The 16347-nt window shown below is 43.9% G+C and overlaps 1 protein-coding gene across 2 annotated transcripts in view; it reads right to left on the bottom strand.

Annotated features, from left to right (window-relative positions):
- Window positions 1-283: 283 nt before the first annotated feature.
- Window positions 284-16347, bottom strand: part of LOC132896488 (uncharacterized) — a 36381-nt gene continuing 20317 nt past the window's right edge. Inside the window, exons 1-3 of one of the 2 annotated variants that reach the window (XM_060937350.1) lie at window positions 2307-4312; window positions 1739-2021; window positions 284-1442 (exon numbers count right to left, since the gene is read on the bottom strand). In XM_060937350.1, the coding sequence (XP_060793333.1) occupies window positions 726-1442; window positions 1739-2021; window positions 2307-2392 (1086 nt within the window). In that variant the 5' untranslated portion in view covers window positions 2393-4312 and the 3' untranslated portion in view covers window positions 284-725. Of the gene's footprint in view, window positions 1443-1738; window positions 2022-2306; window positions 4313-16347 lie in introns of those variants that run through there. The other variant, XM_060937351.1, reaches the window with a different exon arrangement.

Below are 16347 nucleotides of genomic sequence, written 5' to 3'. Positions count from 1 at the left end.
GAGAAGGATCTATGCCATTTTTATGGTACTGACTATTTATATGGGAAAGGGATTTCATTTTGAAGCATGAATGAACAGTTTTGGGAGACATATGACATTTTGCTGGTTATCTGAAGGGTTGTGCAGAACTGTAACACTGTTTGGCAAAATGACCTTATAGTTATAGGAATGTCATCTCAGTTTCAGGAAATGAGCCAAACCAATCGAGAAAAACTGTAAGTGCTTCTGTCTAAATGACCTGGATGGCTCAGCACAACTACATGGATCATCTGCAAATGCTCATATCTCTCCCAAAACAGTTTACCCATGTGTCAAAACTAAATATCCTTCTCAAATAAATAGTCAATGCCCCCAAAATGCATTGTCCCTTTGGCATTGTGTAAGCACTGCAAGTCAAAATGCTTAGACATTTTGTCAGAGGTCTAGCTAAAGGAATACTATTATATATAAAACTGGAGAAATAGGGTTTTACAGTGAGAGCAGCCTCCAAAGTTTGACACCACACACAGTGCACTCATTTCGCCAAGGAAATTGTTTATTCACACAATTTTCACACAAACCAAATTGCATGCATTACTGCATTATGTACAGAGAATATAGGTAAAAGGAAAATATGCATTGACCTTCTGCATGTGATATCATGTGTCCTCACGCTGAAAGGCTGTATGGCAAAATATAAACATGAACCAAAAAAGCAATAAAGTTCCAGAAATGAAACACTTGGACTAGTCGCTGTTGCCGTCTTCCCCCACCCTCTCCTGGTCACCATCCTCATCCTCCTGGCCATCCATCCACTGCTCTCTGTTTGGCCACAGATTTTCATCTACATCGCACCGGATGTTCTCCCTTGCGATGCAGCGTGGGAAGAAGCGGCGTGAATGTCTTAGCCAACCCCGACACTGATCGCCTGTGATGTCTTCACAGGCAGCATCCATCGCATTGAGGAGAGACCTCTGATCCCCAATGTGGCGTTCATAAACTCTCCACCTCCAAGCAGAGAAAAACTCTTCAATAGGATTGAGAAACGGCGAATATGGTGGTAAAAACACATTACGCATCCTTGGATGGCTGTTGAACCATGCTCTGATGAGTGGGCCACGGTGAAAGCTCACATTGTCCCACACAATGACAAACTGTGGTAGGTGGGGTGCTTCGAGACCCCTTTCATTTTCGGGGACTAAATCCATATACAGACGGTCCAGGTAGAGGAGGAGCCTCTGAGTGTTGTACGGGCCCAGGCTTGCAATACGTGTGGCCACACCATTGTCAGAAATGGCCGCACACATTGTAATATTTCCCCCTCTTTGACTCGGGACGTCCACTGTGGCCCGCTGGCCAATGATGTTACGTCCGCGCCTGCGGCTCTTGGCCAGATTGAAACCAGCCTCATCTACAAACACCAGGAGATGAGGTGTTTCAATCCCCTCCAATGCCATTATTCTCTACAAAAGAGAAATATAGGTAAAACCAAATCATGTAGATGGGTCATACACAAAGTCAATATAACCTGCAGCGGTTCCAAACCTATGCTGGCCTATGCAGAGGTACTCCAGGTGGTCTTTGACACAAAATGGAGAAATACTGATCACAGTTTTCTGTTACAGTTGTTAGGCAAAATTCTGTGGTCAGATACTGGATTCCAAAGGCACAGTAAAGATACGGAAAACCCCCCAAACTTTGAACCTCTGCATAGTGTATAGGTTACAATGGTGGAAAACAAATACACTAATTGACTTACCTGCACATACTGGTACCGCAGTTCTTTCACCCTCTCTGTATTCCTGTCGAATGGTACCCTGTATATTTGTTTCATGGTCATATGATTTCTCTTCAGTACCCGGTCTATGGTTGAGATGCTAATGGAGTTGATATTGTGGAAGATGGATTCGTCTTGAAGGACTGCATTGCAGATCTGTGTGAGTGTGATGGCATTGTTTTGTATAACCATGTTGCAGATGGCTTGTTCCTGGGGATCTGTAAGCAATCTCCTTCTACCGCCCAAAGGAGGCTGTCGCCCAATTCTGCAGATAGACACAGACATGACAATTTGCACTGCAATACTACTCTAAACTGCAACTGTAATTTACTTTATTTTGTCCAATTTACTGTAGTATTTTCTTTGTCACTTTATATACGCAACACTGCATCATACGATTTTGCAGTATGGGCCTACACACATGCGCACACGTGCAGGCGTGCACACACACACACACACACACACACACACACACACACACACACACACACACACACACACACAGCTTTCCTAGAAAAAATTGTAATTCCATCACTGCCTGAGTGCATACCTGTTTTCCCTGCGAAAGGGTTGTATGATGGAGGAGACTGTAGAGCGTGGCACGTTAGGCTGCACTCGGCGCCCTGCCTCTGCCATGGTTAGGCCATGATTGACTACATGATCAATAATGGTGGCTCAAATTTCATCGGGGACAGTGTGATGCCTACGCACTCCTCGCCCTCTTCCCCCTACTCCACCACCACGCATCCGCACCCCTTCTCCTCTTCCTCTTCCTCTCCTTCCTCCTCCTTCTCTTCCTCTTCCCCTTCCTCCAGCTGGAAGTTGTCCTTGTTGAGGTTCCTCCATGTTCACTCTGCAAATAGTACTGGCACCAGGCCAAGCTCTATATACAGTATACATGTATGGCAGCAGTCATAGTCATACACAACACCTGCCAGGTAACTCCACAAACTGTTGGATTGGTCATCTGTGATGTGGGAAACTCCTCCATCGTTAGTCAAAACCTGAATTCACCTGTCACTTATTCACCTGGCTGCCATGTATTTATTCCAAAAATCTTCCAAAATCTTCCAAAAATATATATACTATATTGTATTATGTCCTTGACTAATTTTGACAATTGAGCAGACTATTCTGCATATGATGACTTATACGATGAAATTGTTCTGACATGTTTTGGAGGGAACGACCATTACAGTACATTGAGAAACAGCTAATTGGGATGGATTACGAACATCTATTCATTTGGAAGTTGTGCTAAATGTGGGATGATTGTGTTAACTGTGGGCCACTTGTACATAACCATTTGCAAGGATGCACTAGACACTTGAGACATGTACAAAGGATTTGCAATTTGATGAAAGCAATGAGAAATGCCAATCTGTTGTGAGAAATTGCAAGTGGGTTTGGGGATTTGTCCATGTTATTTTGAGAATGTCATCTCAGTTTCAAGAAATGAGCCAAACCAATTGAGAAAAACTGTAATACCATCATTCCACAGCATCTGCTGAACAACCTGGGTCCCCTGGGCTTCAGCACCCACCTGTGCAACTGGCTGCTAGACTTCCTCACTGAAAGACCACAGTCAGTGCGGGTTGGACAGAACACCTCCAGTGTCATCACCCTTAGCACAGGCTCCCCTCAGGACTGTGTCCTGAGGCCTCTGCTGTTCACTCTGATGACACACGACTGCATCCCCAGGGCTGCCAGCAACCACACTGTGAAGTTTGCGGACGACACAACAGTGGTGGGCCTCATCAGGGACGACAAAAACCTGGCCTACAGAGAAGAGGTGGAGCAGTTGGTGGGCTGGTGCAGAGAAAACAACTTAATCTTGAACATGGACAAAACCAAAGAGATCATTGTCGACTTTAGGAAGAACCGGCCCAGCCACACTCCACTTCTCATCAACAACACGGCTGTGGAGGTGGTCAATAGCACCAGGTTCCTGGGAGTGCACATTACAGACTTCACCTGGTCTGTGAACACCATGTCACTGGTCAAGAAGGCACAGCAGCGTCTGCGCTTCCTGTGTAGGATGAGGAGAGCTCACCTGCCCCCGCCCATCCTCACTACATTCTACAGAAGCACCATAAAGAGTGTTCTGACCAGCTGCATCTCTGTGTGGTGTGGAGGCTGCAGTGCCTCTGACTGGAAGAATGTGAGGAGAATGGTGAGGACAGCAGAGAAAATCATTGGGACTTCTCTTCCCTCCATTCAGGACATCGCACCTAAGCACTGCATGTTCTGAGCCAGAAACATCATCAGTGACCCCTCACACCCTCACTATGGACTGTTCTCCCTCCTGGCCTCTGGAAAGAGGTTCCATAGCATTCAGTGCAGGACCAACAGGTTCTGTAACAGCTTTTTCCCCCAGGCCACCAGACTGCTGACCTCCAAATCCAAACTCTAAATCAAACGGAACTCTAAACTTCTATTTATACTTGAACAATTCCTAATTCCACAGGTCACTTTACACTATTGCACTTTATAATATTTTTGCTGTTGCATATTTTAATATACTTTTATATTTAATTCCATGCTGAACCAAATTGCAACAATATTTTGTTCTGTGTACACTTGTTGCATACTGAATGACAATAAATGTTGTCTATGTCTATGTCTGCTATATCCTTCCTAGCAGCCCGAACCAATCTGGCTATTTTCCTCTGACCTCTTCGTATCAACAAGACGTTTCCACCCACAGAACTGTCACCCCACTCAATGTTTTTTTGTTTTTCACACCATTCTGTGTAAACACTAGAGATTGTTGTGTGTGAAAACCCCAGGAGATCAGCAGTTTCTGAAATACTCAAAGCAGTCCATCTGGCACCAAAACCCATGCCACAGTGAAAGTCACAGAGATCACAATTTTTCCCATTCTGATGTTTGAAGTGAACATTAACTGAAGCTCTTGATTTTTATCTACATGATTTTATGCAGTGTGCTGCTGTCAAAGGACTGGCTGATTAGAGAACTGCATAAAACAGCAGGTATAAGGGTGTACCTAATAAAGTGGCCATTGAATGTGTGTGTATAATATATACACACACATTCACCGGCCACTTTATTAGGTACGCCCTTATACCTGCTGTTTTATGCAGTTCTCTAATCAGCCAGTCCCTTGACAGCACACACACACACACACACACATATATATGTGGGACTGGCTGATTAGAAGGCGGGGTACACACCCTGGACAAGTCGCCAGGTCATCACAGGGATATATATATATATATATATATATATATATATATATATATATATATATATATATAATGTGTGTGTGTGTGTGTGTATGTATATATTCTAAATCTATATATCTATGAGTAATTAAAAAGGATGCTTATATTTGTAATTATGTTAGTTTGCCCAATTACTTTTGAAGCAGTAAAAATGGAGGGACTGTAAAACAAATGGCTGTAATTCCTAAACAGTTAATGCAATATTTTTTGATAAACCCCTTGCATTAAAACTGAAATTCTACACTTCAGTCTCATCTTGATGGCTTCATTTTAAATCCACTGTGGCATTGTACAGCTCATCATCTGGATTAATTACATCAAGTCATTCTTTGTGGTTTTGATTTTGTTGTGTGTGTATAAATGTGTATTTAACCGTGTGTATTACTCTCTGTGTGTGTGAGAATGTGTTTGGGATGGGCGTGGGGAGGGGTGGCTATGCTGGTCCCAGATTAGATCAGATAAGATACCAGTAACCGGTGGTTGGGTTTACTCTTTATACTTGGAAGGCTGGCTCGGTGCTCTGAACCACCATTTCCAAAATACATGTAACATCATGTCATCATTTAATGTCACAAGTATCTAAACAGAAGTTCTATCTTAATTTTATTTGATAGTGAAACCAATTAAGCAGATTAAAAGGAAAACTTTTGCCATTAAAATACCAAAAACCCACTGTAGCATTTGCTCCTGTAGAGTTCCTCCTGTCATTCTGCCAGTTATCTCCATTAACAGCATGAAGGTGCATGTTGTTATGGGGCATCAGTGCATCCTCTTTAACTTGCCAGGTCTATTTAATACTCCTATAAGAAGTAAGAGCCTACCTTATAAAGGGACTGAACATAGGGACAGTTGCATCACCTGTATAAACAGTCACTGTTAACTACACCAACATCTCCACACACAGTAAACATAACCTGGTACAGATCTCTACTGGGAAGATAACAAGGTCACTTACATTTCAGTCTTACACATGGTTCTTTTGTGTACAAAATGCTAATCCAACCTTTCTAATTGATATTGTGTGGGACTGCTTCTCTGTAGGGTGGCATAGTGGTATAGTGGTTAGCACTGTTGCCTCACAGCAAGAAGGTTCTGGGTTCGAGCCTAGTGGCTGATGGGGGCCTTTCTGTGTGGAGTTTGCGTGTTCTCCCCATGTCTGCATGGGTTTCCTCCAGGTGCTCCAGTTTTCCCCACAGTCCAAAGACATGCAGGTTAGGCTAATTGGTGGTTCTAAATTGACCGTAGGTGTGAATGGTTGTTTGTCTCTATGTGTCAGCCCTGTGATGACCTGGCGACTTGTCCAGGGTGTACCCTGCCTCTTGCCCATAGTCAGCTGGGATAGGCTCCAGCTTGCCTGCAACCCTGCACAGGATAAGTGGTCATGGATGATGGATGTTTCTCTGTACTGTGGGAGTGAGATTTATGTGTCTTTATTAATGAGTGCACTGAAAAAAGTAAAAAGGAAAAAACTACATATCTGATACAGCACTTCTTAGTTTATTCTTGGTATTAGCATAGATATGAAATATACATTGAACAGATCGATAAAGTTAAACCAACTATAAACTGATGAATGAATCTTCTTACTTTGCTCAAAGTCAAAAGATCTATTGTAATCAGATACTTAAGAAATTATAATGTTTAGAGCAAAATATGTCCCATCAGGAAGAAAAAGGCAATTTTGTTCACAGAAAAGTTTTATTCCTTTATTTAAAGCTGAGTAAACTTGGCAAAATAAGAATTTCTTTCCCTAGCAACATATGATGAGTTTTAGAATATAGTTAACATAGAGAAACAAATAAAAGTCAATAACAATTTGTTAAAAAGGTAAACGGTTACCAAAGTTTATCAAATTATTTCTGTAATGGTTATCAAAGTTTCTGTACAAATATCAATGTTGTGCTAAGCTCAATCAAGAATAATGAATAACATAAAATGAACAGAAAACAAACAAACAAACAAACAAACAAACAAACAAACAAACAAACCCAAACATTAACATGTAACTGACTTTAACAACAAAATCAAATAGGTACTAACAGGTACAACTTGCTGCAGGTACTTCTAAAAAAAAACAACACATCTGTCATTCCATAAAGATTATCTGCTCATCAGATTCTACTAATAACATTTTCCTGTTAGCCAAGTAAGAATGTTAGCTAGCAAGCTAATGAGCATGGTAAATAAAAGCCTGGGCTTTTATTTACTCACAGCTTGATTCACTGAACCAAACCACATTTTATCAGAAGGAGGAAATGGACGCTGAGGCATCCATCTGTGTATCTCTCTGTGTCCATCAGTGTATTATTACCTAAATGTTATCACCTTGTTGGTTTTAAGGAGTCTAGGTTAGGTCTTGTTACCCTTAAAGTGCATATCACGGGTAAATTCAGGAGCAAGATCAATGTAATTCTCCTATTTTATATTAAACTTTGGTCAAATATCTGTCACATTTTGCATTTTGTGCAAATTTTTTACCCTGCGCAATACCAGAAAAATTCAGTTGAAATCAAGTCATTTGAGGCGAATTCATCCGCCTCTGAAAAAACTTGGCATTTGGATTTCCTGGCAAACACTGATTTTCGTGACGTCACGTGTGGGATGCCTCCCTCTGAATCCTACGTCGGCGCTGGTTTGTTTATGACCTGGTGGTTTTCTGCAAATTTCTTCAACGTTATCACGTAATTATTAAAATATTATTAACAAATGTATCATAGGAGGGTGTAGCAACACCAATCTTAATGGAATTAGTACTCATCATTTCCCAAAAGACCGGACAATGAGAGAGAAGTGGGAGCGCTTGGTCTACACAGGCTGTGTACTGAAACTGTGCAAGCTCGCACAGCCTGCTGGTGCTTCCGCAGGTCACGTCATGAATCTGGCTCCAGACTCTCTTGGGATTTTCCCAGACACGTTTTGTTATTTTATTTTTTTCTGCTGTAGACAGATGGCCTTGTGCAAAATTACCCTTCTGGCTGAATGTGTAAAGGGACATACTTTCATATAAAAAAAACGAAATTGGTCCAGAATATGCACTTTAAACTGAAAAGACTATAATTATCTGGCTGATCTACTTACCAAATAAAAAAAATTAAAAAGGATCAGCTATGTATTACAAAAGAAGAAAAAAAAAACTTGCCAGCATTCAAGGTTTGGTTTATCTTTGAAGTTTGTTGAAAACTCTGTGCAGATATATGGTGGCTGTTCTTATCTATCTATCTATCTATCTATCTATCTATCTATCTATCTATCTATCTATCTATCTATCTATCTATCTATCTATCTATCTATCTGTCTGTCTGTCTGTCTGTCTGTCTGTCTGTCTGTGGAAGCAGGGGTGTAGGCAAGCATCGGTTTGTCAATGGAGGGCAGCATCAGGGAAGGTGAGTGGTAAAGTCAGTACACCTGTTGTCACTTGACATTATGTCTGTGTGTGTTGCAGTGAAGACAGAAGGTAGAAAAGGAGGGAAAGAGTGAGGAGAGGGGGCTCTTCCGACCAGAACACGTGTGTGTGTGTGTGTGTGTGTGTGTGTGTGTGTGTGTGTGTGTGTGTGTGTGAGTTTAACCAAGCTGAAAAGCAGTAGGAAAAACTGAAAGCCTGTGTTGACACTATTTCGCACCTGCTGTGCTTCAGTATTCCACCCACATCAGGGAAATACCACAGTGGTGCCAAAACCCGGGATATGGAAGGGAACCACCCATGGAATCCTTCCTATTCAAGGACCTGATCCACGCCCTCGCTACCGCCCAACAGAACCAGCATCAAGCACTGATTGACCTCTGAAAGGAGCAGGAACAATGGTTTGAAGCCTTGATGCTGGCCCAGCAGAAAGATCGCCTGGAGTTCCAGCACCTGCTCGCATCAGTGGCGTCCTCAACCACCACCGCAACAGACCCTCCCCACATCACCCTCACCAAGATGGGGCTACATGACAATCCAGAAGTCTTCATCGCTCTCTTTGAGCAAGTGGCCGAAGCGTGGGGTGGCTGGTTGAGCAGCACGCAGAAGGCCTATTACTGTTACTGACTGGAGAGGCACAGCTCACCGCACAGCAGCTCCTCACTGACAGCTGGCTCATCTATGCAGACCTGAAACGAGCCATCCTGCAGCGTGTTGGCCACTCCCCAGAACAACATTGCCAGTGCTTCCAGACACTGACATTGCAGGAAGTCGGCCAGGCATTTGCATTCAGTCAACAGCTCTGGGATGCCTACCGGTGGTGGCCAAGGGCAGACGACCGAGACACTGAGGGGATCACTGACCTGGTGACACTGGAGCGACTTCTGGAAGGAATGGCAGAGTGGGTCCAGTGTCATCGCCCAGCGTTGATGGAGCAAGCCATCGAGCTGGCGGAGGACCATCTGGTGGCAGTTCCGGCAGCAGGTGGACATGTCACCTCTTCTTTCTTCCCTTTCTCCTTCCCCCCCTTTCCTCTTCCCGTCCCTGCCCTGTTCCCCCACCACGGAGGCAGGGGCCAACTCCCCCCCCAGCTGGCCCACCGCACCCCCAGCTGGCCCACCGCACCTATGGTGTCCTCCTGTCTTTCCCTTATGTGTCTGTCTTCTCCCCCCCAGGTGAGTGATGCCCATAATGCCGGTGCATTATGGCCGGTATGCTGGTGCTGCAGGGAACCTGGGCATCTCCAGAGTCAGTGTTCCGCGATGGAGGTGGGAGCTGTGGTCCGGATCCCTGAAGTGCCAGAGACCACCCTCAATCGGGCCGGAGCATATAGTATACCGATGAGCATCCAAGGGGATACGTATCACATGTTGGTGGATTCCAGCTGTAATCAGACCTCAATTCACCAAAGCCTGGTGCAAGGTGAGGCATTGGGGAGAGCGCAAGTGGTGAAGGTTCTGTGTGTGCATGGGGATGTTCATGATTATCCATTAGTGTCCATTCACATTCTATTTTGGGGAGAAAAGCATAGCGTAAAGGCAGTAGTTAACCTGCATCTCACCCACCCACTGATTTTGGGGCTTGATTGGCCAGGGTTTAGAAACTTAATAGAGCACATAGTAGGGAGTGGATCCTGTGATAATACATCACAGAGGGATCCTGGTGTGGCATTGACTGGGGAAGCTGTCACAGAGCCATCTACATCAGCACTGTGTCAGGGCGATACAAGGAGTGAGGAGCAGCTTGCCCTCCTCCCTCTCTTGGGGATTCCATCAAGGATTTCCTGTTAGAGCAGTTGCGAGATGAGACTCTGCGTCATGCATTTGACCAAGTGAGAGTAATCAATGGTCAATCTCTCCAGCCAAATGTGACACCCTCCTTCCCGTATTTTGCTGTTATTAAGGATAGGCTGTATCGAGTGATGCAGGATACTCAAACCGGTGAACAGTTAACCCAATTGTTCATCCCAAAGAGCTGTAGGGAACTCATATTCCATGCAGCTCACTTCAACCCAATGGCCGGACATTTAGGAGAGGATAAAACACTAGCCCGAATAATGGCCCGGTTCTATTGGCCAGGGATTCATGGGGATGTCCATCGGTGGTGTGTGACATGCCGTGAATGCCAATTGGTAAATCCCGTGGCCACCCCAAAAGCGCCATTGCACCCTCTCCCTCTAATTGAGACCCCCTTCAAAAGAATTGACATGGATCTCGTCAGGCCATTAGATCAGTTAGCACGAGGATTTCACTTTATTTTAGTTCTGGTGGACTATGCAATGTGATGTCTGGAAGCAGTGCCTCTCTGCAATATTTCAGCATGCAGTATTCCGGAGGAGCTCTTCTGCATTATCTCCTGAGTCAGGATTCCGAAAGAAATCCTGACTGACCAAGGCACTCCATTTATTTCACGAACACTTCGCGAGCTGTATGGGTTATTAGGAATTAAATCCATCTTCAGGGCGGCACGGTGGTGTAGTGGTTAGCGCTGTCGCCTCACAGCAAGAAGGTCCTGGGTTCAAGCCCCGGGGTCGGCGAGGGCCTTTCTGTGTGGAGTTTGCATGTTCTCCCCGTGTCCGCGTGGGTTTCCTCCGGGTGCTCCGGTTTCCCCCACAGTCCAAAGACATGCAGGTTAGGTTAACTGGTGACTCTAAATTGACCGTAGGTATGAATGTGAGTGTGAATGGTTGTCTGTGTCTATGTGTCAGCCCTGTGATGACCTGGCGACTTGTCCAGGGTGTACCCCGCCTTTCGCCCGTAGTCAGCTGGGATAGGCTCCAGCTTGCCTGCGACCCTGTAGAAGGATAAAGCGGCTAGAGATAATGAGATGAGATGAGATCCATCTTCACCAGTGCCTACCACCTACAAACATATGGCTTAGTGGAACAATTTAATCAAAACCTTAAAAATTTAATTAGAAAATTTGTAAGCAAAGATGCATGTAAGTAGGATAAATGGCTCGAGCCCCTGTTATTTGTAGTATGAGAGGTCCCGCAAGCCTCCACAGGATTTTCACTGTTCGAATTATTATATGGGCAAAAGCAGGGTGGCATTTTGGACATGCTGCGGGAAAATTGGTAGGAGGGACCTTCAACGAGTCTCACCTTTCTCACCCTGTGCAAGGTAAGCACTTAAGTGCTTGTCAGTTGATCGACCTTTTACTCAAGCATCTCCACTTCTGCCGGTCAAGGAACAGTTCCTCCTCCTCCTCCACTTTCTTCAAGGTTGTTCCCCTTTTCTCCAGAGCTGTTTTGATGTTATCTGTCCATCTTATCTGGAGCCTTCCCACCAGCCTGGGACCCTCAGGCTTATAGTGGTAGTACTTCAGTGGAAGCCTGTTTTCATCCATTCTTCTCAAGTGGCCAAACCATCTCAGTTGTCCTTGCTCTATGAACTCTTCTATAGCAAGTATGTTCAAGTCCTTCCTTATTTCATCGTTCTTCACTCTGTCCATATGGGTCACCCCTTTTATGATTTTTAGCACTCTCATTTAGGCAGTGTTGAGCTTACTTTTGGTTTTGGAGTTTAATGCCCAAGCTCATGTCCATATGTGAGGATTGGTCTGAGTATGGAGGTGTATAAGATGGTTTTGACTTTAACAGGGACATTTTGGTCTTTGAGTAGCGGATTGGGTGACACAGTGGTGTAGTGGTTAGTGCTGTCGCCTCACAGCAAGAAGGTCCAGGTTCGAGCCCCATGGCCGATGAGGGCCTTTCTGTACGGAGTTTGCATGTTCTCCCTGTGTCTGTGTGGGTTTCCTCCAGGTGCTCTGGTTTCCCCCACAGTCCAAAGACATGCAGGTTAGGTTAACTGGTGACTCTAAATTGACAGTAGGTGTGAATGTGAGTGTGAATGGTTGTCTGTGTCTATGTGTCAGCCCTGTGATGACCTGGCAACTTGTCCAGGGTGTACCCCGCCTTTCGCCCGTAGTCAGCTGGGATAGGCTCCAGCTTGCCTGTGACCCTGTAGAAGGATAAAGTGGCTAGAGATGATGAGATTAGATGAGTAGTGGATATAAGAGGCCAACAGTGCTGCTCATCTTGCTGATTCTATGATTGATTTCAATTTCTGAGTCATTTGATTGTGAGAACATAACTCCAAGGTATTTGAAGGTTTTGGTCTATTTCAGTGTCAGCCCTGCAATAACCTGGTGACTTGTCCAGGGTGTACCCCACCTCTTGCCCATAGTCAGCTGGGATAGGGTCCAGCTTGCCTGCAACCCTGTAGAACAGGATAAGCAGCTACAGATAATGGATGGAGGGTCTGTTTCAGTTGTTGTTCTTCCAAATAAATGGAGATTTCTTGTGGCTGTCTTGATAGGTGGAGTACCTCGGTTTTGTCTCCACTAATTTTCATTCTGTTGTCTTTGAAGGTGTTGTTGGTTCTATTAATAGTTTTGGAGCCTTTCAGATATGTTTGCAGAGATTGCTAGGTCGTCTGCATAATCAAACAGCTCTTCTTTCTCAGCTTCATTCTCTACCCCTTGTAAGGAGTTCCTTAAACACTTGTCCATGAACAATATAAATAAGAGAGGGGAGAGGACACTTCCCTGTCTGACTCTGCTTTTGACCTCAAACCATTCATTGCCTTTGGTTTGTGTCTTCATCTTGTATTTGTTTCCAATGAATGTTCTTTTAATTGCTTGTTGGAGTTTCTGGGGTATCCCATATTCTTCCGAAGCTAAGACCTCTCATAGAGATGTGTGAGGTACTCTGTCAAAGGCCTTTCAAGATCAATAAAAGCCAGGAATCGGTCAATATTCCATTCCCATGATTTCTCATAAATCATTTTTAGGGTGAAAATAAGGTCTATTGTTCCCCTGCCTGGTCTAAAACCTGCTTGCTATTCTGCCAATTTATCTTCTACACATCTTTGTATTCTTGCTTCTAGGATTATTTCATATATTTTTATTATATGGGGTATCAAAACAATTCCTCTGTAATTTTTACATTCTGTCTTATCTCCTTTCTTAAATATGGGGCATATGGTGGCCTTTGTCCATTCCTGTGGGTTTTTTCCTTCATTCCAGCATTGGTTGAATATTTTGACAATCCAAAGTATTCCTGCTTCTCCAATGTTTTTCAAGATTTCAGTGGAGATCCCATCCTCTCCAGGAGCCTTGCCATTTCTCATTTTCTTTAGGGCTGTCATTGTTGCTTCCAGGGTTTAAGGCTGAGCATGCATTGTGTGTACAGCAAGCAAGCCACCAGCTTGCAGGGCCTGTCATGGCAACCCTCTTTGTTTATCCAGACTTGGGGACTGGCATGTTGCATATGATGTATATGCTTCATGGTCAAAAGTGTCACAACTGCTAATTAGTACCTTCCTCATGTCATAAACCCCCCAAAGGTTACAGGTCTCCCATGCACCAGACCTGGGCAGACACCAGGTGGGAACAAGCTGCCACACCTTGACAAGGTTATACAGTTCCTTGTCCTGGTGGGGTGAGGCCCCCTCCTTCAATGAGTAAAAATGAAATTCAGTATGTTCTCGACCTGTGTGCAAGGCTTCACACTCTCCCACACTTAACCCAGGAGAATTTACAGCAGGCACAAGAATGTCAAGCCTGGCTGTACAACAGGGGTGCGTGCCTTAAAAAGTTCACCCCAAGAGATAAAGTGCTCATATTATTGCCCACTTTGAGCTCCAAATTAGTAGCCAAGTGGCAAGGGCCCTTTGAGGTCACACAGTGAATCAGGGATGTCAACAATGAGGTGAGGTGAATGGATAGGCGAGGGGCTCTGCAAATATACCACCTCAACCTGCTAAAACATTGGAACGAGGCATTGGCATCAGTAGTTCTGGAGAAGGCGGAACTGGGGCAGGAGGTAAAAAAAACCCTACTCAAACCACTCCAGTCCCCTGTGGAGACCACCTCTCACTGGTCCAACTCACAGAGATCTCCAGGTTGCAAAAGGAATTTTCTGATGTGTTCTCGCCCCTTCCCAGTCGCACCCACCTCATAGAATACAACACTGAAATGCCCCCAGGGGTGGTGGTGCGTAGCCACTCCTACTGCTTATTTGAACACAAAAAAGGTGCTTCAAGACGAACTCAAGGCCATGCTTGAAATGGGCATAATTGAGGCATCCCATAGTGACTAGAGCAGCCCGGTGGTCCGATCCCCAAGGCTGATGGGTTGGTCCGGTTCTGTGTGGATGACAGAAAAGTCAATGCTGTGTCTAAATTTGATGCGTATCCAGTGCCTTGCATTGATGAGTTGCTCGATTGATTGGGTGCTGCTCAATTTTATTCAACACTGGATTTGACAAAGGGATATTAGCAGATCCCCTTGACTCCTCTATCCTGAGAAAAATGGCCTTTTCCACACCATTCAGATAACACCAATTTGTCACGCTTCCTTTTGGGTTATTTGGGGTTCCTGCCACCTTCCAACGGCTCCTGCCACCTTCCAGCGGCTCATGGACAAGATCCTCCGCCCCCATGCTGCCTGTGCCGCAGCCTACCTGGATGATATCATCCCAGGTAACAATTTCACATAGTAACTATGTACTTACAACATAGTGGTTTGGTAGATGTTATGTAGTGTTCTTACGTAGTTACTACGTAAAATTCTGGACTACCAGCAATGTTTTTACTATGTCGTAAAGTTACGTAGAGAAATTACGTACCCACCACCTTCTCACTACCTTATGGGGACCTTCCCACTATACTATGGATACTTTCACACTCATATGGGCATGTTCTCACCACCTCACATTTTCACATCCTTTCCACTACCTTACAACGTCCAAGTAATATTATGCAGAAAACATGGAAGAAGCAGCAATATTTTGCATAGTCGGTGCATTTATTTCAACAACAAAAAAAAAAAAACAGCTGCATCAGCCAGGTTAGGTTAGAAATGTGAACCATATTATATATATATATATATATATATATATATATATATATATATATATATATATATATATATATATATATATATATATATATATGTGTGTGTGTGTGTGTACTAGTACACTTGACAATCATAACAGGTCATGTGTTGTAGTTATAAAACTGTATGTACTAGTACAATTGACAATCATAACAGGTCATGTGTTGTAGTTTCACAGGATGAAATAGAAGATTAATACATACATTACCTGAATCAAATGTAATCATGAATATGCAAAGGAACTTAAAGGTATTATTCTGCACTTTTATGATGGCCGCTGGTCAGATATTACATTACACTAAAATGGCATAAAAACCTACAGAGACTGACTGCAATATTTACACACATGCCAACCATTATTTTTGTTCTGGCTCTAGAAAATATTTAATGGTGGACCAGTATTCAATAATAGAAATTCTAGCAGTGAAAGAGCTAACAGCTGTCTCTGGTTTCCGAATCAGATGAATGGTGGGCTGGTGCAGTAGTTGTCTCCTTAGTTGTTGCAGCCACAGCAGTGTGAGCCTGCAAATATAATTCTAATCAATGATAAATTGGGAAATCCTTGTTTACCATTATATGGTCAGATTAAGTGATGTATGTACACACAGGCCCGCCAACAGGGGGGGACAAATGGGTATATTGTCCTGGGCCCAGGAATGGGGGGGGCCCAGAACTGGGCTCTCATGAAGTTGCGATTATTTTATTTCATTTCAAAATGTGTTGATTTGGGGGAGAAATGTGCTATATTTGCATTCAATAAATGATTTCTAGATCTTTTGCCTTTATTGTCTTTGAAAAAGGCGTCAAGAACCCCCTACCACCCCAATGCAAAAATGGTTTGGTCTGACTCTTTGATTAAGGGGAAAAAACCGACATTGTTCGATCATAGCACTTCGACAATCAGCGTGCGTGCCATTTGCCAACATGCACAAGTCAGGAGCACAGAAAAGAAAAGAGAAAAAGAGAGGAAGAAACCAAGAGACTCAGGGGCTCACTGCATAAATATTTTAAAAAAGATTCGGATGATGCAGCAGGTACTAGCAAAG

The sequence above is a fragment of the Neoarius graeffei genome, chromosome 13 (genome assembly GCF_027579695.1).
Source record: "Neoarius graeffei isolate fNeoGra1 chromosome 13, fNeoGra1.pri, whole genome shotgun sequence".
Lineage (NCBI taxonomy): Eukaryota > Metazoa > Chordata > Actinopteri > Siluriformes > Ariidae > Neoarius > Neoarius graeffei.
Note: the sequence above shows the minus strand (reverse complement) of the source record. Positions and strands in the feature narration are given on the sequence as shown.